The sequence below is a fragment of the Hibiscus syriacus genome, unplaced genomic scaffold (assembly GCF_006381635.1).
Source record: "Hibiscus syriacus cultivar Baekdansim isolate YM2019G1 unplaced genomic scaffold, ASM638163v2 tig00000764_pilon, whole genome shotgun sequence".
Lineage (NCBI taxonomy): Eukaryota > Viridiplantae > Streptophyta > Magnoliopsida > Malvales > Malvaceae > Hibiscus > Hibiscus syriacus.
The window spans coordinates 289,926-310,635 of NW_024061820.1; the positions used below are offsets into that span (position 1 = coordinate 289,926).

The 20,710-nt window shown below is 33.8% G+C and overlaps 1 protein-coding gene, 1 non-coding gene and 3 pseudogenes across 2 annotated transcripts; 2 read left to right on the plus strand and 3 right to left on the minus strand.

The window, feature by feature from the left end:
* Positions 1-937: 937 nt before the first annotated feature.
* Positions 938-2,382, minus strand: LOC120215292 (60S ribosomal protein L30-like). The gene is made up of 5 exons (XM_039213014.1): positions 2,231-2,382; positions 2,022-2,127; positions 1,632-1,733; positions 1,201-1,269; positions 938-1,106 (listed from the first exon to the last, which is right to left on the minus strand). Exons 2-5 carry the CDS (start codon positions 2,083-2,085, stop codon positions 1,066-1,068), a joined length of 276 nt encoding a protein of 91 aa, XP_039068945.1. The 5' UTR covers positions 2,086-2,127; positions 2,231-2,382; the 3' UTR covers positions 938-1,065.
* Positions 2,383-3,636: 1,254 nt separating this feature from the next.
* On the plus strand, positions 3,637-9,317 carry LOC120215259 (annotated as a pseudogene).
* Positions 6,401-6,473, plus strand: TRNAK-CUU. The gene has a single exon. It is a non-coding gene; the product is annotated as a tRNA-Lys (tRNA).
* Positions 9,318-10,399: 1,082 nt separating the features above from the next.
* On the minus strand, positions 10,400-12,206 carry LOC120214634 (annotated as a pseudogene).
* A 5,347-nt stretch (positions 12,207-17,553) lies between these two features.
* LOC120214644 lies at positions 17,554-19,869 on the minus strand (annotated as a pseudogene).
* Positions 19,870-20,710: the final 841 nt, after the last annotated feature.

Sequence of the window (20,710 nt, forward strand, 5' to 3'; positions counted from 1 at the left end):
ACATATTAGAATCAATTGTGATATTTAAGCATGGTAAACTTATGGTACCAAGAACTAAATAGGCGACAAATTTCTCAACTGTAAATAAAGTGTGTGTATGTGTTTTTAAATCTGGGAATAAGCATATGCAAATTAGAGATCTAAAAGCAAATACAGTTAGATGAAGGGAACTTACTGACGGAAAGGCACGAGAAAGGGTCCATTTTTGGGCACGGCCGACGATGGAGAATGGAAGCCAATGGGTAGGAATGACAGAATGAAGAAGAGACACAGTCGCTATGCCGCCTATGGTTGACAGACCTTCGGCGCGAAACTCTCCATGAATGATTTTGTATCAGAGTGAAGGGAGATTAAGAATTTGGATTCTCTGGGAGTTAATTTGATTCAGGGAATACTTCTATATATTAACTTGGTAGTTGTATTATTTTTTTGGGTGGAGAAATCAGAAATGTTGGAGGTATAAATGGGTTGTTTGTTTTGGTGTCAGCTGAAGCTTTTGAGGAAGAGATCTGAAAATGAAATGAAATTAGGTAATACTAAATCAGAAAAACGATGGGTTTTCGCACCAATTTCTTCAAAATTTTCATTTAAATATAATCCATTTTTCATTTTATAGTGAAAAAGGAACTTGTATTCACGTTAAGGGGAAGATGATCACGTGAGATTGTTTCCAAAGATATTTTTATATTATTTTATTTCCAAACATATTTTCAGTTTTTATTTTAAAAAAATAAAAATATATTGATTACTAAATTATAGTTTTTTTTTTTGTATTTTCCTACCATATATTGATTTTCACTTCGTCAAACAAGTTACCATGTCCTCGTCAAGTTCTTTATTTCCATAAAGCGTCATTAATAATCTACTACAAAATATGGTATGAGATTATTTTAAAAGAAATCCATTTCAAAAATACTATTACATGGCCACTGTCCCACATCAAACACTACAAAGAAAGTTCTGGATTTTAGAATAACTTCTCTTTAACATCAACAATGTTTCCAGCTACCCAAAAATAGAAACTATCAGAACAAAGCCTTGGAAGATGAGTTTTCCCCCTACAGCTTAGTGATCACCAGGCATGCTCTTGATGATATCGGAGTCACCTGAAAAACACAAACAACATTTACCACAATCGGGAACTTTAGACGGATGCAAAGTAGGAAAATTCAGAATGTTACAAGCATTATTCTATATTACCAGGGTCAACAATGCTAAGGCAGCAGACTCTGAAATATTTGCCGCAAGCAGTGCCTAAGTCTACATTGTCTGCGAAAAAAGAATCCACACATTTACTCATATTGTTGAATACGGCTTTCACATGAAGATTTGTTGTTAGTTGCTCATCTTAAAATTTTCACAAATACATTCAAATACATAAGTTATGAGAATAACTAAAGAATGGAAGGAGGCAAGGTGAAAGAGCTTATGTTATTCGATATTAGGAGGTGCTTGTCAAACATGGATGGAATAGATGCCGGAGCAAGATATAGCTGAACTAATTTGCTAATCTAATTGATAATCTGTTTTGTCTAATGTTGGTACAGAAATATCTCCAATATACGAGTACCCAAATCATTACAAATATTATTCAAGCATGTAGCAAGATCGAGATAGATTAAGGAACATACTTCCATTGTAGTGGTGAACTCCAACCTTGCACAACATTGCATAATACTCGATCTCCGACTTCCTAAGAGGAGGACAATTGTTGGCAATGATAATCAACTTACCTATAAAACATTAAAATTTATATATGAATAACCATCTACCAAAGCTAATATCGATCAACATCAGAAATGCAGCAATCCAATAATAAAAAAAATCTACCAAAAACTCCCATGCCATCCAAGTTATACACTCATTTAACCAAGATGAAATTCATTCAACTTCAGTTCACCATAAAGAACAATGAGAAAACCAATCATTTTTCATCTAAAACAAGAAGATTTAAACGCCAGAAATAGTTAACCGTCAATCAGATAGCTCCATATTTTAGAAAACGTCAATAACTGTGATACCTTTGGAGTTTCTGAGAGATTTAAGGACGGTTTTGTAACCCAAAGTGTATTTCCCACTCTTCATAACGAGAGCCAATCTGTTGTTGATGCTCTCATGAGTCTTCTTCTGCATTTCATCCCCATTATATCCACTAGTTAGCATGTTTTCAAAAAAAAATACTAATTAGAGTAGAAAATTAAAAAGAAACAAAATGGAGATGGAATTTTACGGTCTTCTGGTGGCCACCATTTCGATGACGGAAGAGCTTCGGTGATATGGGGGAAGGGAGTGACTGCGGCAGCTACAAATGGTTCGCCACAACATGAGAAGAAACCCTAAACCTAAACAAATATATCGATACCTGACTTAAGGTTTTTAGGGTTGGACCAACCCAAAGCTACCTTTTATGGCCCAAAATAAAATTCAACTAAAAGATTAGAGATAAGATTAAATTACACTAGTGGTCATTGAACTAGTTTTATAAATTAAATAATAATCATTAAATTTATTAACTGTTATAAAATGATCACTATAACACTTTAATAATTATAAAAATTAATAAATTTAATGATCATTTGTGGCAGTTTAATAAAATTTAATAATATTTTATTATAGTTTAATAAAACATAACGATCACCAGCAATTGAAATTGATTTGGGTAAAGTTATTAGCAATTGTCAATGATTTTACTCTAACCAATTTTTTATATTTTTAATATTAGAAATAAATTAAAAATGCATAGGCTAAAATAAAATTTTTCAAAACTTAAGACAAACATTGTGTTTATTTTGAGCTAAACATCGTCTTAACCTTTAATTTTATATATGTTACTTTTATAAATAATTCTAATTATTTTTAATTTGCTATACTTAATTTTTTTGTGCAAAAATAAATAATTATTTATAAGAGTTTAATGCGTGTAGTTTTATTATAATATTTTTGAAGATGTTATTCTAATCCTTACAATTTATTATTGTTTAATTTTGATCTTGCGGTGCAAATAAAAATTACAATCAAATCAGAATCGTCGATAACTACCATCAACTTTGATATTATCGTAATTTAAAAAGAACGGAATCAAAGCTATAATATGATTAATAAATAAAAAAAAATTAAACACAAAATTTTAATTTTTTTATAAAAATTTTAATTTTTTTATTTCGATCTTTGAAATTTTAATCTCTTATTTTATATTTCAAACGAATACCTTTCTTAAACTCACTCTTTTATTTTATTATATAATCATCTTTTTTGAAGTAAAAAAATAATTTATGTAAATTTTTTTAACTTGATCTTAAAAAATACTAAAAAAAATTAAAATGAAATTATCGATATCTAATAATAATTTTATCAAAATCCATTTTTAACGATCACTTTAATAATATCTATTTTAATATTCATTTATAATATTTATTTATAATTTGATTTAATCATTGATAATATGTATTTTACAAATATAATTATTTGAATCTAGAAATTTAAGAAAACAACTACTTCCTTAATTACTATAAGATCAGTGAATGAATTCATCTATTTAAACACAATATTTCACTAATTTAATCTTTATCTAAAACCAATATAAAGGAGTAATAGAGACCAAATTCAGTTCCAATAAGCTAAGGTGGTTATAACTGATTTTTGCTACTCCTCCGCGACTCCGCTCTGTGCTCGATCTTCGCTATCCAAAGAAATCATTTAAAGAAAATTTTTCATTTTCATTTTCTTTATCTGTATTTTTATCTTTCTAGGGTTTTGTTTTACCGTCCGTCATGGCGGAAGTCATAAACATGCCGGCCGATTCCTTTGACCGCCGTCGCAGTGGAGACCGTAAGGACAACAATAATAACAACACATTGCCTCCATCATCTGATGATCCCAACTCCTCTGCTGCATCACCGCCTCCCCAACGACGGCGCGATCGAGACTCGCGTGAGCAACGGGACCGCGACTACTACGATCGCAATCGCTCTCCTCCACCTCCACCTCCCAGGGAGAGAAACTATAAGCGGCGCAGCAGCATTAGCCCTCCGCCAGCACCATTGAGTTATCGGGATAAAAGACACTCGCCTCTTCCGCGGATGTCGCCGCCTCATAAGAGGTCTAGGCGTGAGGATGGAGGAAACGAAGGGAGAAGAGGGAGCCCTAGAGGAAGATTTGGACCTGGAGATAGAAGGTAATCTTTTTTTTTTTTTTAGATTTAGCCCGATTAGACTGTAAAATAATAGAGCTTAATTTAGCTATAAAGCATTTGAACTATTGGTTTTAACAGTCTTTGGTATTTTCTTGTGCTTAATGTTATGAAGTCTTCTGAACTTATTTCTGATTTGTTAAAACTTGATATTTTGGTTATTTGATTTAGGCTTTGGAAGTTCTTTAACTGAAAATTTGAGATTATAGACGTGGGTTACATTACTATGGAATATAACCAGTACTTTAGGCATCGTTCTGTTTTGATGTTAGGCCATGATGTGACTATTTTTAATACAAATCAATCTAACAAAATCCTAATGGATACTGTTGAGTGCTGAACCTACGAAAGAGCCCTAAATATGAAGTGTGTTCAAGTGTTGTGATGGTTTCCTTGATAAATTCGTATCATTTTAATTTCCTTCTTGAAAATGCTTACACATTACACTTTACAAGTATCCCTTGTTTGTCTTGTTACAATGGACTTTCATATTCCTATTAAGGAAAGCTAAGCTGTTATTGCAAATTACTGGACTGCCTGGTGAACATCTGACACTGACTTTTCATTTTCTATAATGTTAACTGAGAGGGATCATCAATTCAGTTTCTTTACGTAGCTTTGTATCCAGTGCTATAACTTATATATATGACTATACAATTCAATATTTTGACTCTTGAATTCTGCCCATGTCCATATACTAGTCATCAGTTAGGAGGCATTCATAAAAGATAATTTTCACTTGGCAGTTTTAGTTATATTCAGATTTTTCTCATGCTGTGAAACACTTCTTATGGTGTAGATTTGGGTATGACTACGGTGGTGGATATGATAGTGAGATGATGGGAAGGCCTCATGGGTGGTACTCAGGTCGCTCTTCCGGTGACTATCAAGGTGATTCTTTCTTGAAATTGCTTGAGAATTATAAAGTTTCTTCTAACTTCAATTATTTCACTTAGAGCACTTTTGATATGACCATTTTGTATTTTATGCCTCCCCCCATGTTATTATTATAATTTAAAAGGTTATATGACAATTATTGACTGTCATCTTGCACTTAATTTGTCAGTATCAGTTGTTAATATAAAATCTTGATTTATTATGCTTAGCAATAATAATGGGGATAATTAACTTTTACATATAATTCTTTTTTGAAGCTACCAAATTCTTCTTGTATGAAAAGCTTGTTTTCATGTGGTGAGTTATGAACTTACTATAATTGGAGATTGAGAATGGGCAAAACTAAAAACTAGTCTTTTGCACTTAGGTTTTTTTTTCTTGCCTTTCATGGATTGCAGTGTCGGTTTGGAATGTATTGAAATACATATCATCAAAGTAATTTTGGGTGTCTATGAAATGATGCATACATGCAGTTAATGCTGACCCTATGATGAGTAGATTGTTCCTTCTGAAGTTCCATATACTGATGTTGCATTATTGTATAATGCAGCGGCAACAAACCTTTTACCCATCTTTTCTATTTATGCCGTTTTATTTTAGTTTGTCAAATGATATTTTGCTTCTGCAGATTGGGATGCTGGCCTGGTGGTTATGGTAACACTTCCAGTTCGAAGAATACTCAAAGGTTAGCTTTCCATCTTAATGAACTCTCTACTTTTTATTTTATTGCATTGTTGAAATATTCAGATTCTCTTTTATTGAGGTGAAGATCAAAAGTTCTTCTTATCATTTTATACAATAATATGACATGATAAGTAATTTTTCAGAGAAGGATTGATGTCATATAAGCTATTCATTCAAGAGCTTGAGGATGATATACTACCAGCTGAAGCTGAGAGGAGGTACAAATGAGAAATAACATTATCTGTTAGGTTTATCTTGTTTGAGACTTGCGGTGTAAACAAATTGGAATATTAACTATGATTTATTACTGTGAAGGTACCAAGAATACAAGTCAGAGTATATATCAACCCAAAAACGAACATTTTTTGATGCTCACAAGGATGAGGAATGGTATTTCCCATTGTTTACTGATTTCCTGCTTATTTGTTCAACTCATTGTTCTAAGTAAAGTTATTTATGTATTTAGGTTGAAAGACAAATATCATCCAACAAATTTGGTCACTGTTATTGAAAGGTTAGTTGATGTATCAGTTAAGGAATTTGTTTGTAAGTCAAAGGATGCCCTCTGTCTTGCTTTTGTTGTGTAACGTTGATGGTTTTGGTGTCAATTTATCATGCTATTGTTGAATTGCCTGTCCAGCTCAGTTGGTAGAGCGCAAGGCTCTTAACCTTGTGGCCGTGGGATCGAGTCCCATGGTGGGCAATTCATAATTCTGACTGCGGAGGTCTTCCACGGAAGTTACTCTCAACCTGGCGTTGGGGGCCAGCCTACTATCTTACCTCCCCCTCACCCCATTACATATGGGAATAGGGTTAGCTAATTTTTTTATCATGCTATTGTTGGATTTTTTATTTATTTATTTTTACGTTTTTTTTTAGGAGGAATGAACATGCACGTAAAGTTGCAAAGGAGTTTTTGCTTGATCTGCACAGTGGAATCTTGGACTTGTAAGATGGAATTTTATGTTCATTTACTTCAGTTTTGCATATTCAACCAGGCTCTCTGCCTCTTATTTTCCAGCTGCTGACCAATACTTTATATTTGTGATGCAGAAGTCCTGTTGTCAATCCCTTGTTATCAAGTAAGCCAGGCCAGGCCAGTGATCCTAATTCTGAAGATGAAGCAGACATTGGTGGAAAAAGAAGGCGGCATGGTAAGGGATCTGCAAAAGAGACTGATATCATTTCCTCAGCTCCGAAGGCTCTCCCAATCAGCTCTGATTCTAGAAGAATTTGGATTGACATCGAACAAGCACAGGAACTTGTACATAAACTGGATTCTGAAAAAGGAATCGAGGGAATATATTACGGGGGTCTGATAATGACAAAATAAATAGAGATAAATCTCATGGTAGTTTGACTGGTCCAGTGGTTATTATACGTGGTTCAACTTCTGTGAAAGGCTTGGAGAGTGTTGAGCTTCTTGATACTCTTATAACTTACTTGTGGCGTGTCCATGGCTTGGATTATTATGGAATGATTGAAACAAGTGAAGCTAAAGGTCTTAGGCATGTGAGAACAGAGGGAAAGAGTTCTGATGTAACTAATAACGAATCTGAGTGGGAAATGAAACTTGACACATGCTGGCAAGAAAGATTGAGGGGTCAAGATCCTTTGGAATCGATGACTGCTAAGGACAAAATAGATGCTGCGTCTGTTGAAGTTTTGGATCCTTTTGTCCGGAAGATTAGGGATGAAAAGTATGGTTGGAAGTATGGTTGTGGTGCCAAGGGTTGCACAAAGCTCTTTCATACTGCAGAGTTTGTGCACAAGCATCTTAAACTTAAGCATCCAGAGCTTGTGAAGGAGCTAACGTCAAAAGTTCGAGAAGAGATTTATTACCAGAATTACATGAAGTAAGTTTTCTTACATGCTGCATATATATTTGTTTTTCATCTTAACAGTTCGTGTATAAGAAATGCATTGTTGCCGTTCACAGTGATCCAGATGCACCTGGGGGGACACCTGTTATGCAGCAATCTCGACCGGTATGCTATAGCTGGTTTTGTTTTGATGTTTTGATATGTGTTCCCACTTTTACAACCTCATTTTCCCACCTTTTTATGATTTTTTTCATCAGAAGGATAGGCCTCCAAGACGTAAAATGTTAGAAAATCGCTTGAAAGATGAACGTGGCTTACATAGAGTGCGTGATAATCGAGAAAATGGTAGTGATAGATATGATAGGTCTGAGAATCCACAATCAAGTGATTTTCCATCCAACAATGATGGTACTGATGAGGGCAATCGTGATGATTCAATGTTTGATGCTTTTGGTGGTCAAGGGATGCATGTTGGAGCTCCATTTTCTTCAGATACTGCAACTCCGCCAGTATTGATGCCTGTTCCTGGTGCTGGGTAGGTCTAGTGTTGTTCTACACGTAGCTGTAATTAGCTTATTATTTTCTTGTGGTCTTATACATGTGTAATTGCAGTCCTTTGGGGCCCTTCGTTCCAGCTCCACCTGAACTTGCAATGCAGGTGTTCAGAGAGCGTGGTGGTCCTCCTTTCGAAGTCAATAGTAGAGGTGGACGTCCTGGACCTAATGTAAGTGGACCGACCCCCTTTCTTTTGCCTTCTGGCTTCCAGCAGGATCCTCGTTGTTTAAGAAGGTAAGTTCTCTTGAGACTGTTCTAAAACCATTGGAATGTATGGAAGCTATTTCTTTTGTAGTGGTTAACCTAAATACTGTTTGCTTGAATGCAGAATTAGACAGTTCAGTTCATGTTTCTAAATTTTGTGATTTCATTTGTTTAAAATATATTTTAATTTAGTGTTGGGATCTATGTTGTTCCTCCAATGGATTTTTAGAAATGTGGTGGGGAATTTGCCAATTACAAATCACAAAGTGAGACCACTTTCCATGTAATGTAATATCAAATGTTGTTCCTCACCTTCTGAAATTTATATCGACATTGAAATATGCTCACAGATCATCACATTCCTTCCTTGACCCCTTTTCCCCTTGAACTCACTGTTTCTGAGCAGTTTCCCTCTTATGGTTTTGGAAGAGAGAGAATAGATATGCTATTTTTCTGTAATTTGGATTATATAGACTGTCTCTATGCATATAATGGTGTGTCGGTTTGTGGAGACAACACTTTTATGTTTTAGCAATTTATTATTAGTTAGATGAAGTTTTATTGCGTTTTTTTTTAGTATTTTATGGTGTTTCTCTTCTACAGACAGATTTGTAAAGCTTGCCCTGATTTATTTCATGCAGTTATCAAGACCTAGATGCACCTGAGGATGAAGTCACTGTTATAGACTACAGAAGCTTGTAGGTATTAGAAATGGAGGTTTGGCAAGACCAAGATTTAAACTTATGCAACTGAGGTAGAAAGCTGTTCATCAAACGGTCCAAGGTCAAGTGCTGTTGTTAGTTTGTGATCGTATGACGTGTCGACCTAATACCATTTTGTCAAAACATGGAAAACCCTTAAATTTTGCCAATGAGCATGCTAGTTTCTGCTCTTTGTGATTAGGAGTATTCTCATGTTGTGAATTCGCCAAGTAGTGTGTAGTTACTGGGGGCCATCTTGTCCATCTTTCTTTGTTCACTTCGGCACTGATGGTGAACCAACACAACAATTTCCAGATTTGTAGTGCAAAGTACATGATTGATATGCAAAACGCGTACAAATTTTCTTTCATTCAAATTAGGAAAATGCCTTTGTACTTGTCATGGAAAGAAATTTCAGCCCCTTTTTTTCTTTTTTATTTGATAGAAAAAGACAAACTATGAACCAATTGAACAGTGGATTATTCATCTTTTTCGTTTAGGAAGATGTAACACCGCAAAGAATAAAAGTGAATTTGGGACACTTGAAGATTGATGAGGATACTTGGTCCACGACTATAGTTGAAGCTGTAGGGTAGGCGGCTTGAAATTGGGACCAATTAATTTGAGGATCTATTGATAGAGCTTGGACAACTGTTATGGTGGATTGGATTGCCATTGAAGTTTGAAGGAATGCACCACTTGACATAGTGGCCAAAATCTTACTAGAGTTTTCAGATCTTCTACTTGTCGTAAACTGCATAGCTTCCAAGGTCTTGCTACTGCTCCATCTGGATTAATGTCACCTTCGGTTATTATTATAGCAGCTCAATTAAAAAAATCTACTTAACAGAGAATACATGTCAACTTATATTTCAATATTTTAACTTTCGTCACACATTTAATTCTCTGAGTCTATTTTTGTATCAATTACTCATCCCAGCAGTACATTTAGGTTGATCCTATTGTTCATTTTTATTCTTCATATTTTCTTAGGTCATGAGTTTTAGACTTGATAGAAATATTCTATTTTCTCCTCCTAGTGTCCTCTTTCCTTCTCTCTAGATAGGAGTAAGGCTAAATCTAAAATTTATTAAAAAAATTTACTCACCCTGATTTATTCCATAAATAATCGATATATGACTTTTAATCAGTTTTTTCATATTCTCATTTTTTTTTGAGTGAATCGGTTGGCCTTTATTGGAAGTAGAAAGAAAATAAGAAGCACATGCATGGGCAAAAGTTCTTGGTGGAGGGGCAGGAGGCATGTAAGAGGGGCAGACGATTTGTATTCTCCTATTTTATATTTTTATATTCACTAAACCCTTATTGTTGAGGATTTTGATACCCTAAAACTTAGCACACACTAAAGAATAACCGAAATTAAGTAACCCCAACATCATGAACGTCCAGTAGACATTGTCTAATCTTCCCTCGTTAATATCATCCGGCAACCATCCGGTGACGTTTCTTATCAGATTAACCATCGTTGCGCTGACATAAAAAGCGCCGATGGCAACGGAAATCATGGAAGTCGCTGTGCTTTCCATGGAATCGGGGAATTCTTGATAGTACAATGAAGCGTTCCCCTGAAAATAGAAAGCTTCTCCGACGCCTACTACGATGAGTTGCGGAAACAGCCATAAGGCTAGCATTGGCACCACGGCACCGCTCTGCTGGCTGTGGAGATGGTTATCGTGGGCTGTTTTTAGCCTCTTCGACTCCACCACGGCGGAGATTACTATGCTTAGGAAGTTGAAAACGTGGCCTGTTTCGATTTTTTGTAAGGGTGTTAACAATCGGCCGGTCAGGTTCTTCCACTGGGGATAAAGAAACCTATCTAACAGGGCGATGAAGGTGGCCGAGGAGATTAAAGCCACGATCGTGATTGAAGCGTCGGGTATCTCGAAATTGGAGCCGAGGTGACGACCATTGTTAGAGCTTGAAGAACTGTCATGTTGGTTTGAACTGCAACAGGGGTAGCTAAAAATACAGTGCTCGCCCATAATGGGAAAATTCTAATAAGAGTTTTCAAGTCTTCAACTTGTTGAACAGAGCATAATCTCCATGGCTTGGCTATCGATCCATCTGAATTAATGTCTCCTTCAGTCTTCATTGCGGCATGGTTTAAGAACCTGCATTCAATTAAGATATCTTTTGGTAAGCCAAATAATTTTATTAAAAAATAAAAACACATGAAACGTCCAGTTCACGACTGCAATTTATATTTGTGCTTATACCTGAATCTCCGTTTAGGCATTGTAGCAATGTCTTTGTTTTCTCCATCAGTAATCTCACGGTGATAATACTTGCTTTCAGACGAAACCAAGAGTTTCCTCTTTCGTATTGCAGCAACAATCACTCGAGCCAAGCTCGTGTAAGGGCTTCCTTGAGGCTTATCATGGCGGTAGAAACGATTTCCCAGCAAGAAAATAAGCAAACCCACAAAATTAAACGCCGCACAAATTCCGAATCCCAGTCCCCAACTAATATTATCCTCAACATAGACGATGCCTGTAGAACTGACAACACCAACTGCATATATTGTAAAGATAAACCATTTGAAGAAGCTTCCTTGATCTTTAGGATTATCAAATTGATTGGCTCCTAATGCTGCTAATATAAAACGAACCACCCCCGTGCCTATTGATGCCAAGGTAATAGCCGAATATAGAACAGCTAAGTGGAGCTTCGATGGACCATGGCACAAGCTTGAACCGGTTTCACAGTGTGGTCTCGAGTAGCTCAGTGTTGCTGTTAGGGTTAGAACAATTATTCCCTGGAAAGGTTTTAAAACAAATGGACATTAGATATCGAATTTACTGATTTAGAAATTAAGATTTGTGAGTTAAGAGCAGGATACCAGTAAAAATAAAAGTGAAGAAATCGAAACAACATGGAAAGAACCAAGGAAAGAGTCAGCCAAAACAGCTCCAATAATTGGGGTCAAATTGATGGAACCATTGACCACATTGACTACCTGAGTAGCGTCAATGCTCTTAAAATTGAACTCCTCGACCAAATACACAATCAAATTCGTCAGCCATCCCCAATCAGCTATCACCATTTCTGTCAAAGTTGCAGATGAAACACACAACACCAAAGCATATTCGTTACAACATGGTTTTAGACATGTCTGAAAGAGAGAGAGAGAGAGAGAGAGAGAGAGAGAAACCTAAACAAGAGAGAGGTGACCCAACCACCACGATTACGTCCGGATCTTAATATGTGTGGCTGTGACTCAGTGTCACCATTCGTGGAGGCGGCAGTAACAGCCGACTGCTGCAACTGATCCATGGAAGACATATTGGCTTTGGGGTTATACATCTGAGATGCTTTGGGTCATTTATATACTCTGTACATGGTTCTACTGTGTCTTATATACGGTAGATATTACTATATCATTTATATTTACATACCCCACTCTTTATCTAAGTAATAAATGTTCAAATTTCCTTTGGATCTCAATTTCAGTATGATCCCCACATTACATTAGTCGACACGATTTTTAAAAGAATTTCTATTGTTAAAATAAAAAACCCGAAACTAATAATATAATAATTCTGATGGTATAATTGTTAAGATAAAATATAAAGGATTTTAATGTTTGAAGATTTAATGATTATTGTTATATATTTAAATTACCTTCCACAGTTTGAAGTATGGTGGAATTAAAGAAGGGTGGGAGGGCTTGAGTTTCCAAATTTTCTATTTAACGTCTTTATAAGTTTTCTTTACAACATGGTTTTCAGAACCGGACCGGTCATGCTACCGGTTTACTGGTTCAACCGGTCGAATCGGTCCGACTGGTCGAAAGAACCGGACGAAGTCATAATTATTTAAAAAAAATAATAAATAATACCAAAAATATTTAATAAAAAATAATTTTTTATATCACAAGTCATATTCAAAGCAAGTCATAACATATATAAGTTAAAAATCATAAAATCAAGTGAAACAAAATTATTCAAATTAACTACAACATAATATTTAAGGTAAAACATATTAAATAATAAATATAATTATATAACTATAATTAAAAAATAAATTTGGGCTAAAAAATCATAACAAAATGATATTTGTTTGGTTTATTTTTTTTAAAACAATCTCACATGGCTAAAAACATAGAAGAGCATCCAAAAGTCTAAAGAGTAAAAATATGAGAACAAAACAATCCCACATGACTAAGAAATATAGAAGAGCATCTCAACTAACTTCTATAAATAATAGAGGTAATTTGGCATTCAAAATCATGGAGCCTTTTGGTGAGCATTGAGTGAACTATTCTTTCACTTCAATCAAGCTCAAATTTTAGGCTTCAATCGAGATTTTAATTTTTTTTTTTGAGTTCAAGCCTTTTTGAGTTCAAGTTTTAATATTATATTTTGAGTTTGAGTTGAACTTAATAATTTTTAGCTCGTGAGTTTGAGTCGAGTTAAGCTTACTTTTAAAGTTTTCAAGTTCGAGTCGAGCTCAGTAATACTCGAGTTTGACTTGGCTCGTTTAACAAACGATGTCGTTTGGTTTATTATTATTTTTTTTAAAAACAAAATTTCCAATTTTTTTCGGTTTTTTCTAGTTTTCAACCGGTCCGGTTCGAACGGTTCAGCGATTCTGGCCGGTTCAATAATAGCGGTTCAACCGGTGTAGATTGAACCAGACTAAGCAACGGTTCCCGGTTGAACCAGCTGGTCCGGTCCGATTTTCAAAACAATGCTTTACAAGTTTAAATATTAAATAAATTACATTTTAATTCAATAATTTAACTATTATCAATATTTGATTCTGCTTTTATGCTTCAATTGAACCGATGTTGAGTGGATGTTAAAGTAAAATTAAAAAGCTATTAATGAAGTTGGGTAAGCCTTGTCTTTAATATGGATAAATAAAATTCAATTAGAAAAAATTGATTCTTTTATTTAATTTGATTCAAATTTTAATTTCATAAACTTGAATAAAATATTAAAAAAAATTAAGCTATACAAATTAGTGGATTAGTTTTTAAGTTCAAATCAAGTCTATCAACTTTGCATGATAAATTTATATTACATATGAAAAATATTAAGAAATATATATGATTATTTAAAACTGTTTAAATTAGAATCAATTAATATTTTAATATTATAAAAAAGTTAAATATAAACTCAAACAATGACTCGATTAAAAAATTTAAAAAATTTAAATTATAAAATAAATTTTATCAACTCAACTAACTCGAAATATTTTAGCTTCATTTAATAAAATACTCGTTCCTAACCTTTAAGATGCCTTTGACCACACCGACGATAATTTTAGGATTTAACCATTACTGATGTAAATTAAGAGGTAAAAGGTTTTTTTTTTTTACCTTGTACTCCGTTTTGATGATGATGGTACAATATGTAATTCTAGGAATTGACCTAGAGGAGGTAGCTTAGGGAGATTATCTTTTAAAATTTTAAATTTTTATATATTTTAGATATTTTTTATATTTTTTTATTAAAAATATATTTTCGATCTCTAAAATTTTATAAGTTATTTTTTATTTAAAATTTATAAATTCATCCCTCTTAGCATGAAATTCTGCATTCGTCCCTATACACTACTGAAATTTGGGTATTACCATCAGCTCCTGTTTGCAAGGACTATATCTAATACATTAATAATAAAATTATTTTATTTTATAAATGAATTAGAAAAATTACCGCGAATAACTTTTTTATTTGTTTAAATATTTTTATTTTAATTGTGAAATTAAAAAAAGATTTACTATTGATACACTCAATAATTATGTTGTTTTCAGATTTGTGTATCAAATTTCCTTTGACATTTAGGAGTGAGATCAATTTAATTATTTATTTCACTTTTAAAAATGAAAGATCAATTTAATTTAAAAAATAATTTGGTTAAAATTATAATAATTGCATAATCTATTTTAACGATTAAATATTGAATTCTTTTTATAAAAGTTAAAGGTTCAAAACTTATTATTAATAGTGTTTATATATTTTTAAGTAGTGATTAATTTAAATATTTGTTTTAATAGAATTTTATCAAATCACTTACTTAACTCAACGGTTCGACGTTTAATTAATATATTATAGAGAGTTTTTGTATTAATAGAGTTAAAAGAAAAAGTATAACCCAGTTCAGTGGTTAAATTGAGTTGACTTTGATGAGTTTAATTAATATATTATTGAGAGCTAAAGTGGAAGCAAAAGTGAAGGCTGAAAATTCCATCACGTATGTGGAAAATGGGAGGGATTCATTAATGCTTGTGTTGGTTGAATTAAGAGGGAAATCAGTTAGAATAGGCTGTAAATTGGATAAGATATAAATAATAAATTATTAATATGTATGTATTCATTTTAGTTAGTGAAGGAGCATGTGAAACAAAATTGTTATATTAGTTCTATTACGAAGTCTCAACTAATAGTTATTGACTTTATCAGATAAATAGGCAGGATAACTTAGGAATATATCTTGTTAAAAATTATTAATATAAGAATTTATTTCCTTCTTTATATTTTTTCCGAAACTCATAAACTACTATAAGTATGATTACAATCAAATTTATAATGATATGAGTATATAAAATAAAAACATAGTACTAACATAAAGTATGGGAGAATTGAAAAAATATTGTTGATCGTTTAACTTAATAGTTAATGAGGTAAGTGATTCATGATTTGCGAGAGGTGAGTTTTAAGTCTATTTAGTTGAAAATTTCATGGTAGTTAGATGAAATGTATATGCATAATGTTGAACTTTTGTTAAGTTTAATGTGATCAAACGAAACCATTAAAAGACTCGTAGTGTATATCCTTACTTATCCCTGGGGAGAATAATGTACATGCATAAGATTGAATTTTTGTTTTTAATTGATTTATATTCTAGGTCTTTTGTGGTCCTAAAATATAACGACGTGAAAGACTAAGTTTCTTACTTTTAATGAATTCATAGTCTATGATTTGGATGATCCTAGTGAGATAGACTTGTTAAATTCAACGAAATTAAATTTTGAGAGATTGTACTCATTAGATGTTCTTAACGATTTCAAAACACTGATTCTGATGGTTTAGTTAGAGATAGACTTAATGAAATCATCTACGTAAGTATGATTGATTAGTCATCTTTTATGAAAAATATTTGGTTGTTTTTCTAGAACATACACTAACATCACGAAATATATTGGCTAAATTATTTATCAATCCAAAACTCGATTAGATCTAAAATTAGTCGTGCATCATAAAGTGTCCAATATTCGTTCATTTGATAAGAGAAGAATTTCTTATTGTACTACATATTAATTTAAATCTAACATATATTGATATTTAAGTGGTCAATCTTAGTGTTTCTCCTTTTACATTTTTCAAAATTTTATTATATTTACATCATTGGGAGATTATTAGATAATATAGATAAAAAAATTAATCCCATTAAATTTGGACTTATATTTTAATTAATTATTTGTTTCCATATAACATTAAATCTCCATCTCTTCTTCAACCTCTTAACTCACTCTCTTCATTAACCACAGTCACCATAACTACAATCACTTTTTTCTTTGGTTGTCAAAAGTTTAAGTTAGGGGTGGTTCTCCCAGTCTAGGACGAGGGCATACCTAGCTAAAACTCAATTAAGATTTACATAGGTACTTCAAACTAGACTTCAAACACCTTCACCGGTGTAATCATTGTAGGTGCACTTAAGAAAGCATTGAGCACATCTTCTTTTTTTGTCCTTCGATCTGGACAGTCTAGAAAGCATCGAAGTCTAATTACAATTTTAGTGGTGTAGATTTTTAATTTTATATTTAAAATAGGAAAGTATCCATATATTATGATCACATAGAGGCTATGAAAGTATCCATTCATAAAATATATAAAGGTTCTAGTTACGTAAGAGCTATGGTGATTATGGTTAAACTTAATAAAGAGAGGGGAGAAAAGGAGCTACGAGGTTGAAGAAGATATGGAGATTTAATGCTATACGAAAATAAATAAATAATTAATTAAAAACTTGAGCTTAAAATTAATGATGATTAAAAAAGTTGTTGATATGTTTTAATTTTATTGCTTGGGTTTATATCCTACGTGGTGAGATAGTTCAGAAAATAATTTTTTCTCGTTTACCCACTAAAATTACCTTCTTCTTCTTTTCATTTAAGGCCTGAAACAAAGAAAAAAAGTGATTGTTTACCCATCATCCATGTTGTTAGCCGTAGGAGTTGATTGTTGCAACAGCTCCTTGGAAAACATTTTGGCTTTGGGGTTTGTGTTTGATTTGAGATTTATTTAAACTTAGAATATTTTATGTTTAAGAGTAATTTAATTATCATTTTGCTATCAAACTACACATACAATTAATAAATCTAGATACAACGCATTATCATGTCTTTTAGGAGCTTATTCTTAATTCGAAAACTTTAATATACCTAATTTATGAAACTTAAGAGTATTTTAACCCTTCCAAAGTTTTAAAGCCTAATATTAATATCACATAATTAATATCGCACCTTAAGACCCTAATTAAAATGATTACACGAAATGTACGATTACATAAATATGACAGTAACACAGTTATCACATACGTATGCAATTAACATATGCCATTAAAACGCAATTTATTACCACTAATGTGTTGTAATTTTTGACACCAGACACGATCCAAGATCCGACCTACGATCTGATATAATCCCCATTTTTGCGCCAATTTAAGTATGTTATCTTATTAGTCAATCATCGTTTTGGGACAGCATATAATCCCCTGTAAAACTTCGGATTGGAGAGGTGGCCACGCACTCCGCCATTAAACCCTTATTGTTGATACCTGTAAAACTTAGCACACACTAAAAAATAACCGAAATTAAGTAACCCCAACAGCATGAACGTCCAGTAAACATTGTCTAATCTTCCCTCGTTAATATCATTCGGTAACCATCCGGTGACGTTTCTTATCAGACCAACCGAAGCTGCGCTCACATAGAAAGCGATTCCGACGGCAATGGAAATCATGGAAGTCGCTGCGTTTTTCATGGAAACGGGGAATTCTTGACAGTACAATGAAACATTCCACGGAAAATGGAAAGCTTCTCCCATGCCCACTACGATGAGTTGCGGAAACAGCCATAAGGCTAGCATTGGCACCACGGCACCGCCCTGCTGGCCCTGTAGGTGGTTATTGTGGGCTTTTTTTAGCCTCTCTGACCCCACCACGGCGACCATTGCCATGCTTAATGTGTTGAAAACGTGGCCTGTTCCGAGTTTTTGTAAGGGAGTTAACCACCGACCGGTCAGGTTCTTCCAATTGGGATAAAGAAACCGATCTAACAAGGCGATGAAGGTGGCCGAGGAGATTAAACCTACGATCGCGATTGAACCGGCGGGGATCTTGAAATTGGAGCCAAGGTGACGATCCATTGCTATAGCTTGGAGAACGGTCATGTTGGTTTGAACTGCAAGAGGGGTACATAATAATACAGTGCTCGCAAATACGGGGAAAATTATAATAAGAGTTTTCAAGTCTTCAACTTGTTGAACAGAGCATAATCTCCACGGCTTGGCTATCAATCCATCTGAATTAATGTCTCCTTCAGTTTTCATTGCGGCATGGTTCAAGAACCTACATGCAATTAAGATTTCTCTTGGTAAGCAAATGATTTTATTGAAAACACATGAAACGTCCAGTTCACGACTGCAGTTTATGTTTGTGCTTATACCTGAAGCTCCGTTTGGGCATTGTAGCAATGTCTTTGTTTTCTCGATCATTAATCTCATGGTGATAATCCTTGCCTCCAGTCGAAACCAAGAGTTTCCTCTTTCGTATTGCAGCAACAATCACTCGAGCCAAGCTCGTGTAGGGGCTTCCTTGAGGCTTATTCATGGCGGTAGAAACGATTTCCCAGCAAGAAAATAAGCAAACCCACAAAATTAAACGCCGAACAAATTCCAAATCCCAGTCCCCAACTAATACTATCCTCAACATAGACGATGCCTATAGAACTAACAACACTGCCTGCAAACATTGTAAAGATAAACCAGTTGAAGAAACTTGCTTGACATTTAGGATTATCAAATTGATTGGATCCCAATGTTGCTATTGCAAAACGAACCATCCCCAAGCCTATTGATGCCAAAGTAATAGCCGAATATAGCACAGCCAAGTGGATCTTCGATGGACCATAGCACAAGCTTAAACCGGTTTCACAGTGTGGTCTCAAATAGCTAAGGGTTGCTATTAACGTTAGAATAATTATTCCCTGTAAAGGTTTTAAAAAAAATGGACATTAGAAACGAATTTACTGGTATGGGAATTAAGATTTGTGAGTTAAGGGCAGGATACCAGTAAAGTGGAAAGTATAGAAATTGAAACGACACGGAAAGAACCAAGGAAAGAGTCAGCCAAAACAGCTCCAATAATTGGGATCAAATTGATGGAACCATTGACCACATTGGCTACCTGAGTAGCGTCAATGCTCTTAAAATTGAACTCCCCCACCAAATACACAATCAAATTCGCCACCCATCCCCAACCAGCTATCATCATTCCTGTCAAAGTTGCTGATGAAACACACAACACCAAAACATTTTCATTACAACATTGTTTTAGACATGTCTGAAAGAGAATAAAACGAAGGAAAGAGAAAGAGAGAGAGACCTAAAATAAAGAAAAAGGTGACCCAACCACCACGATTACGTCCGGATCTTAACATGTGTGGCTATGATTCAGAGTCACCATTCGTGGAGGTGGCAGTAACAGCTGACTGCTGCAACTGATCCATGGAAGACATTTTGGCTTTGGGATTTTGGTTCCCAGATTCTTTGGGCGAGGCAGTCATTTATATACTTTTTATATGGTTATACTGCGTCTTATATACGGAAGATACTACTGTATAACCTAACTTGAAAGCCTTCACTTAACTCTTTTTATTAGTCCAAGATAACTACAAATTAATATCTATTCAAAATAATCTCAACTATTTAACAATAATAACTCTTACAAATGATATGCACAAACCAAAAACATCTATAAATAACAAACATATCTTTAACCACTTAAATCATTTGATTTTTACCCTTTACCGTAACTTATATGAAAAATCGATTATTATTATAGATGTGATTACTCCTTCTTCTTTTTTAAATAATAAATATTTTTTATTGGTTTAACTTTTCATAAAATATACGGAGATGCCATTATCGCAGAAGATCAAGGGTCCATGTGGCTTGGATAAATTCTTTAGATTCTCTGAAATTTATATCTTTCTGACATGGCAATGATAATAAAAGAAGACGTGGAGCATATTGTAGAGTGAAGGAGTGGTTCGGGGTTAGCTGTTTAACATGCAACAGCCCATGCATCTACCCTAGCTAATTACGTAACCGTCTAACAATTTTCCAGCTGTACACCAGCTTCTAAAACCGACTCCAAACCACTCCTTCGCTCTACAGTAGAGCACAAGTACCGAGAATGTTGGGAACGATTGAAAGGGTGGAGCAATTCAAAAAGTTCATTACAATTTATAATAAGTTTTCTTATATATAAAATTTATTCTAGATTAATATTTGTTAAGTTTGGTTTCTTTACTCAATTCAATCAAATGTTAATTTAAATGAACCATAAATATATAAACTTATTCTTTAAATATATACAAATCATAAGATTTCTATACAAAATTA

What these genes read in the sequence shown, in the direction of transcription:
- LOC120215292 (XM_039213014.1), bottom strand. Translation starts at nt 2,085, where the DNA reads ATGAAGAGTGGGAAATACACTTTGGGTTACAAAACCGTCCTTAAATCT. An exon ending in AGTTCACCACTACAATGGAA is followed by an intron (nt 1,270 to 1,631) that starts GTATGTTCCTTA and finishes CTTTTTTCGCAG; the next exon opens with ACAATGTAGACTTAGGCACT. An exon ending in CCTTAGCATTGTTGACCCTG is followed by an intron (nt 1,107 to 1,200) that starts GTAATATAGAAT and finishes TGTGTTTTTCAG; the next exon opens with GTGACTCCGATATCATCAAG.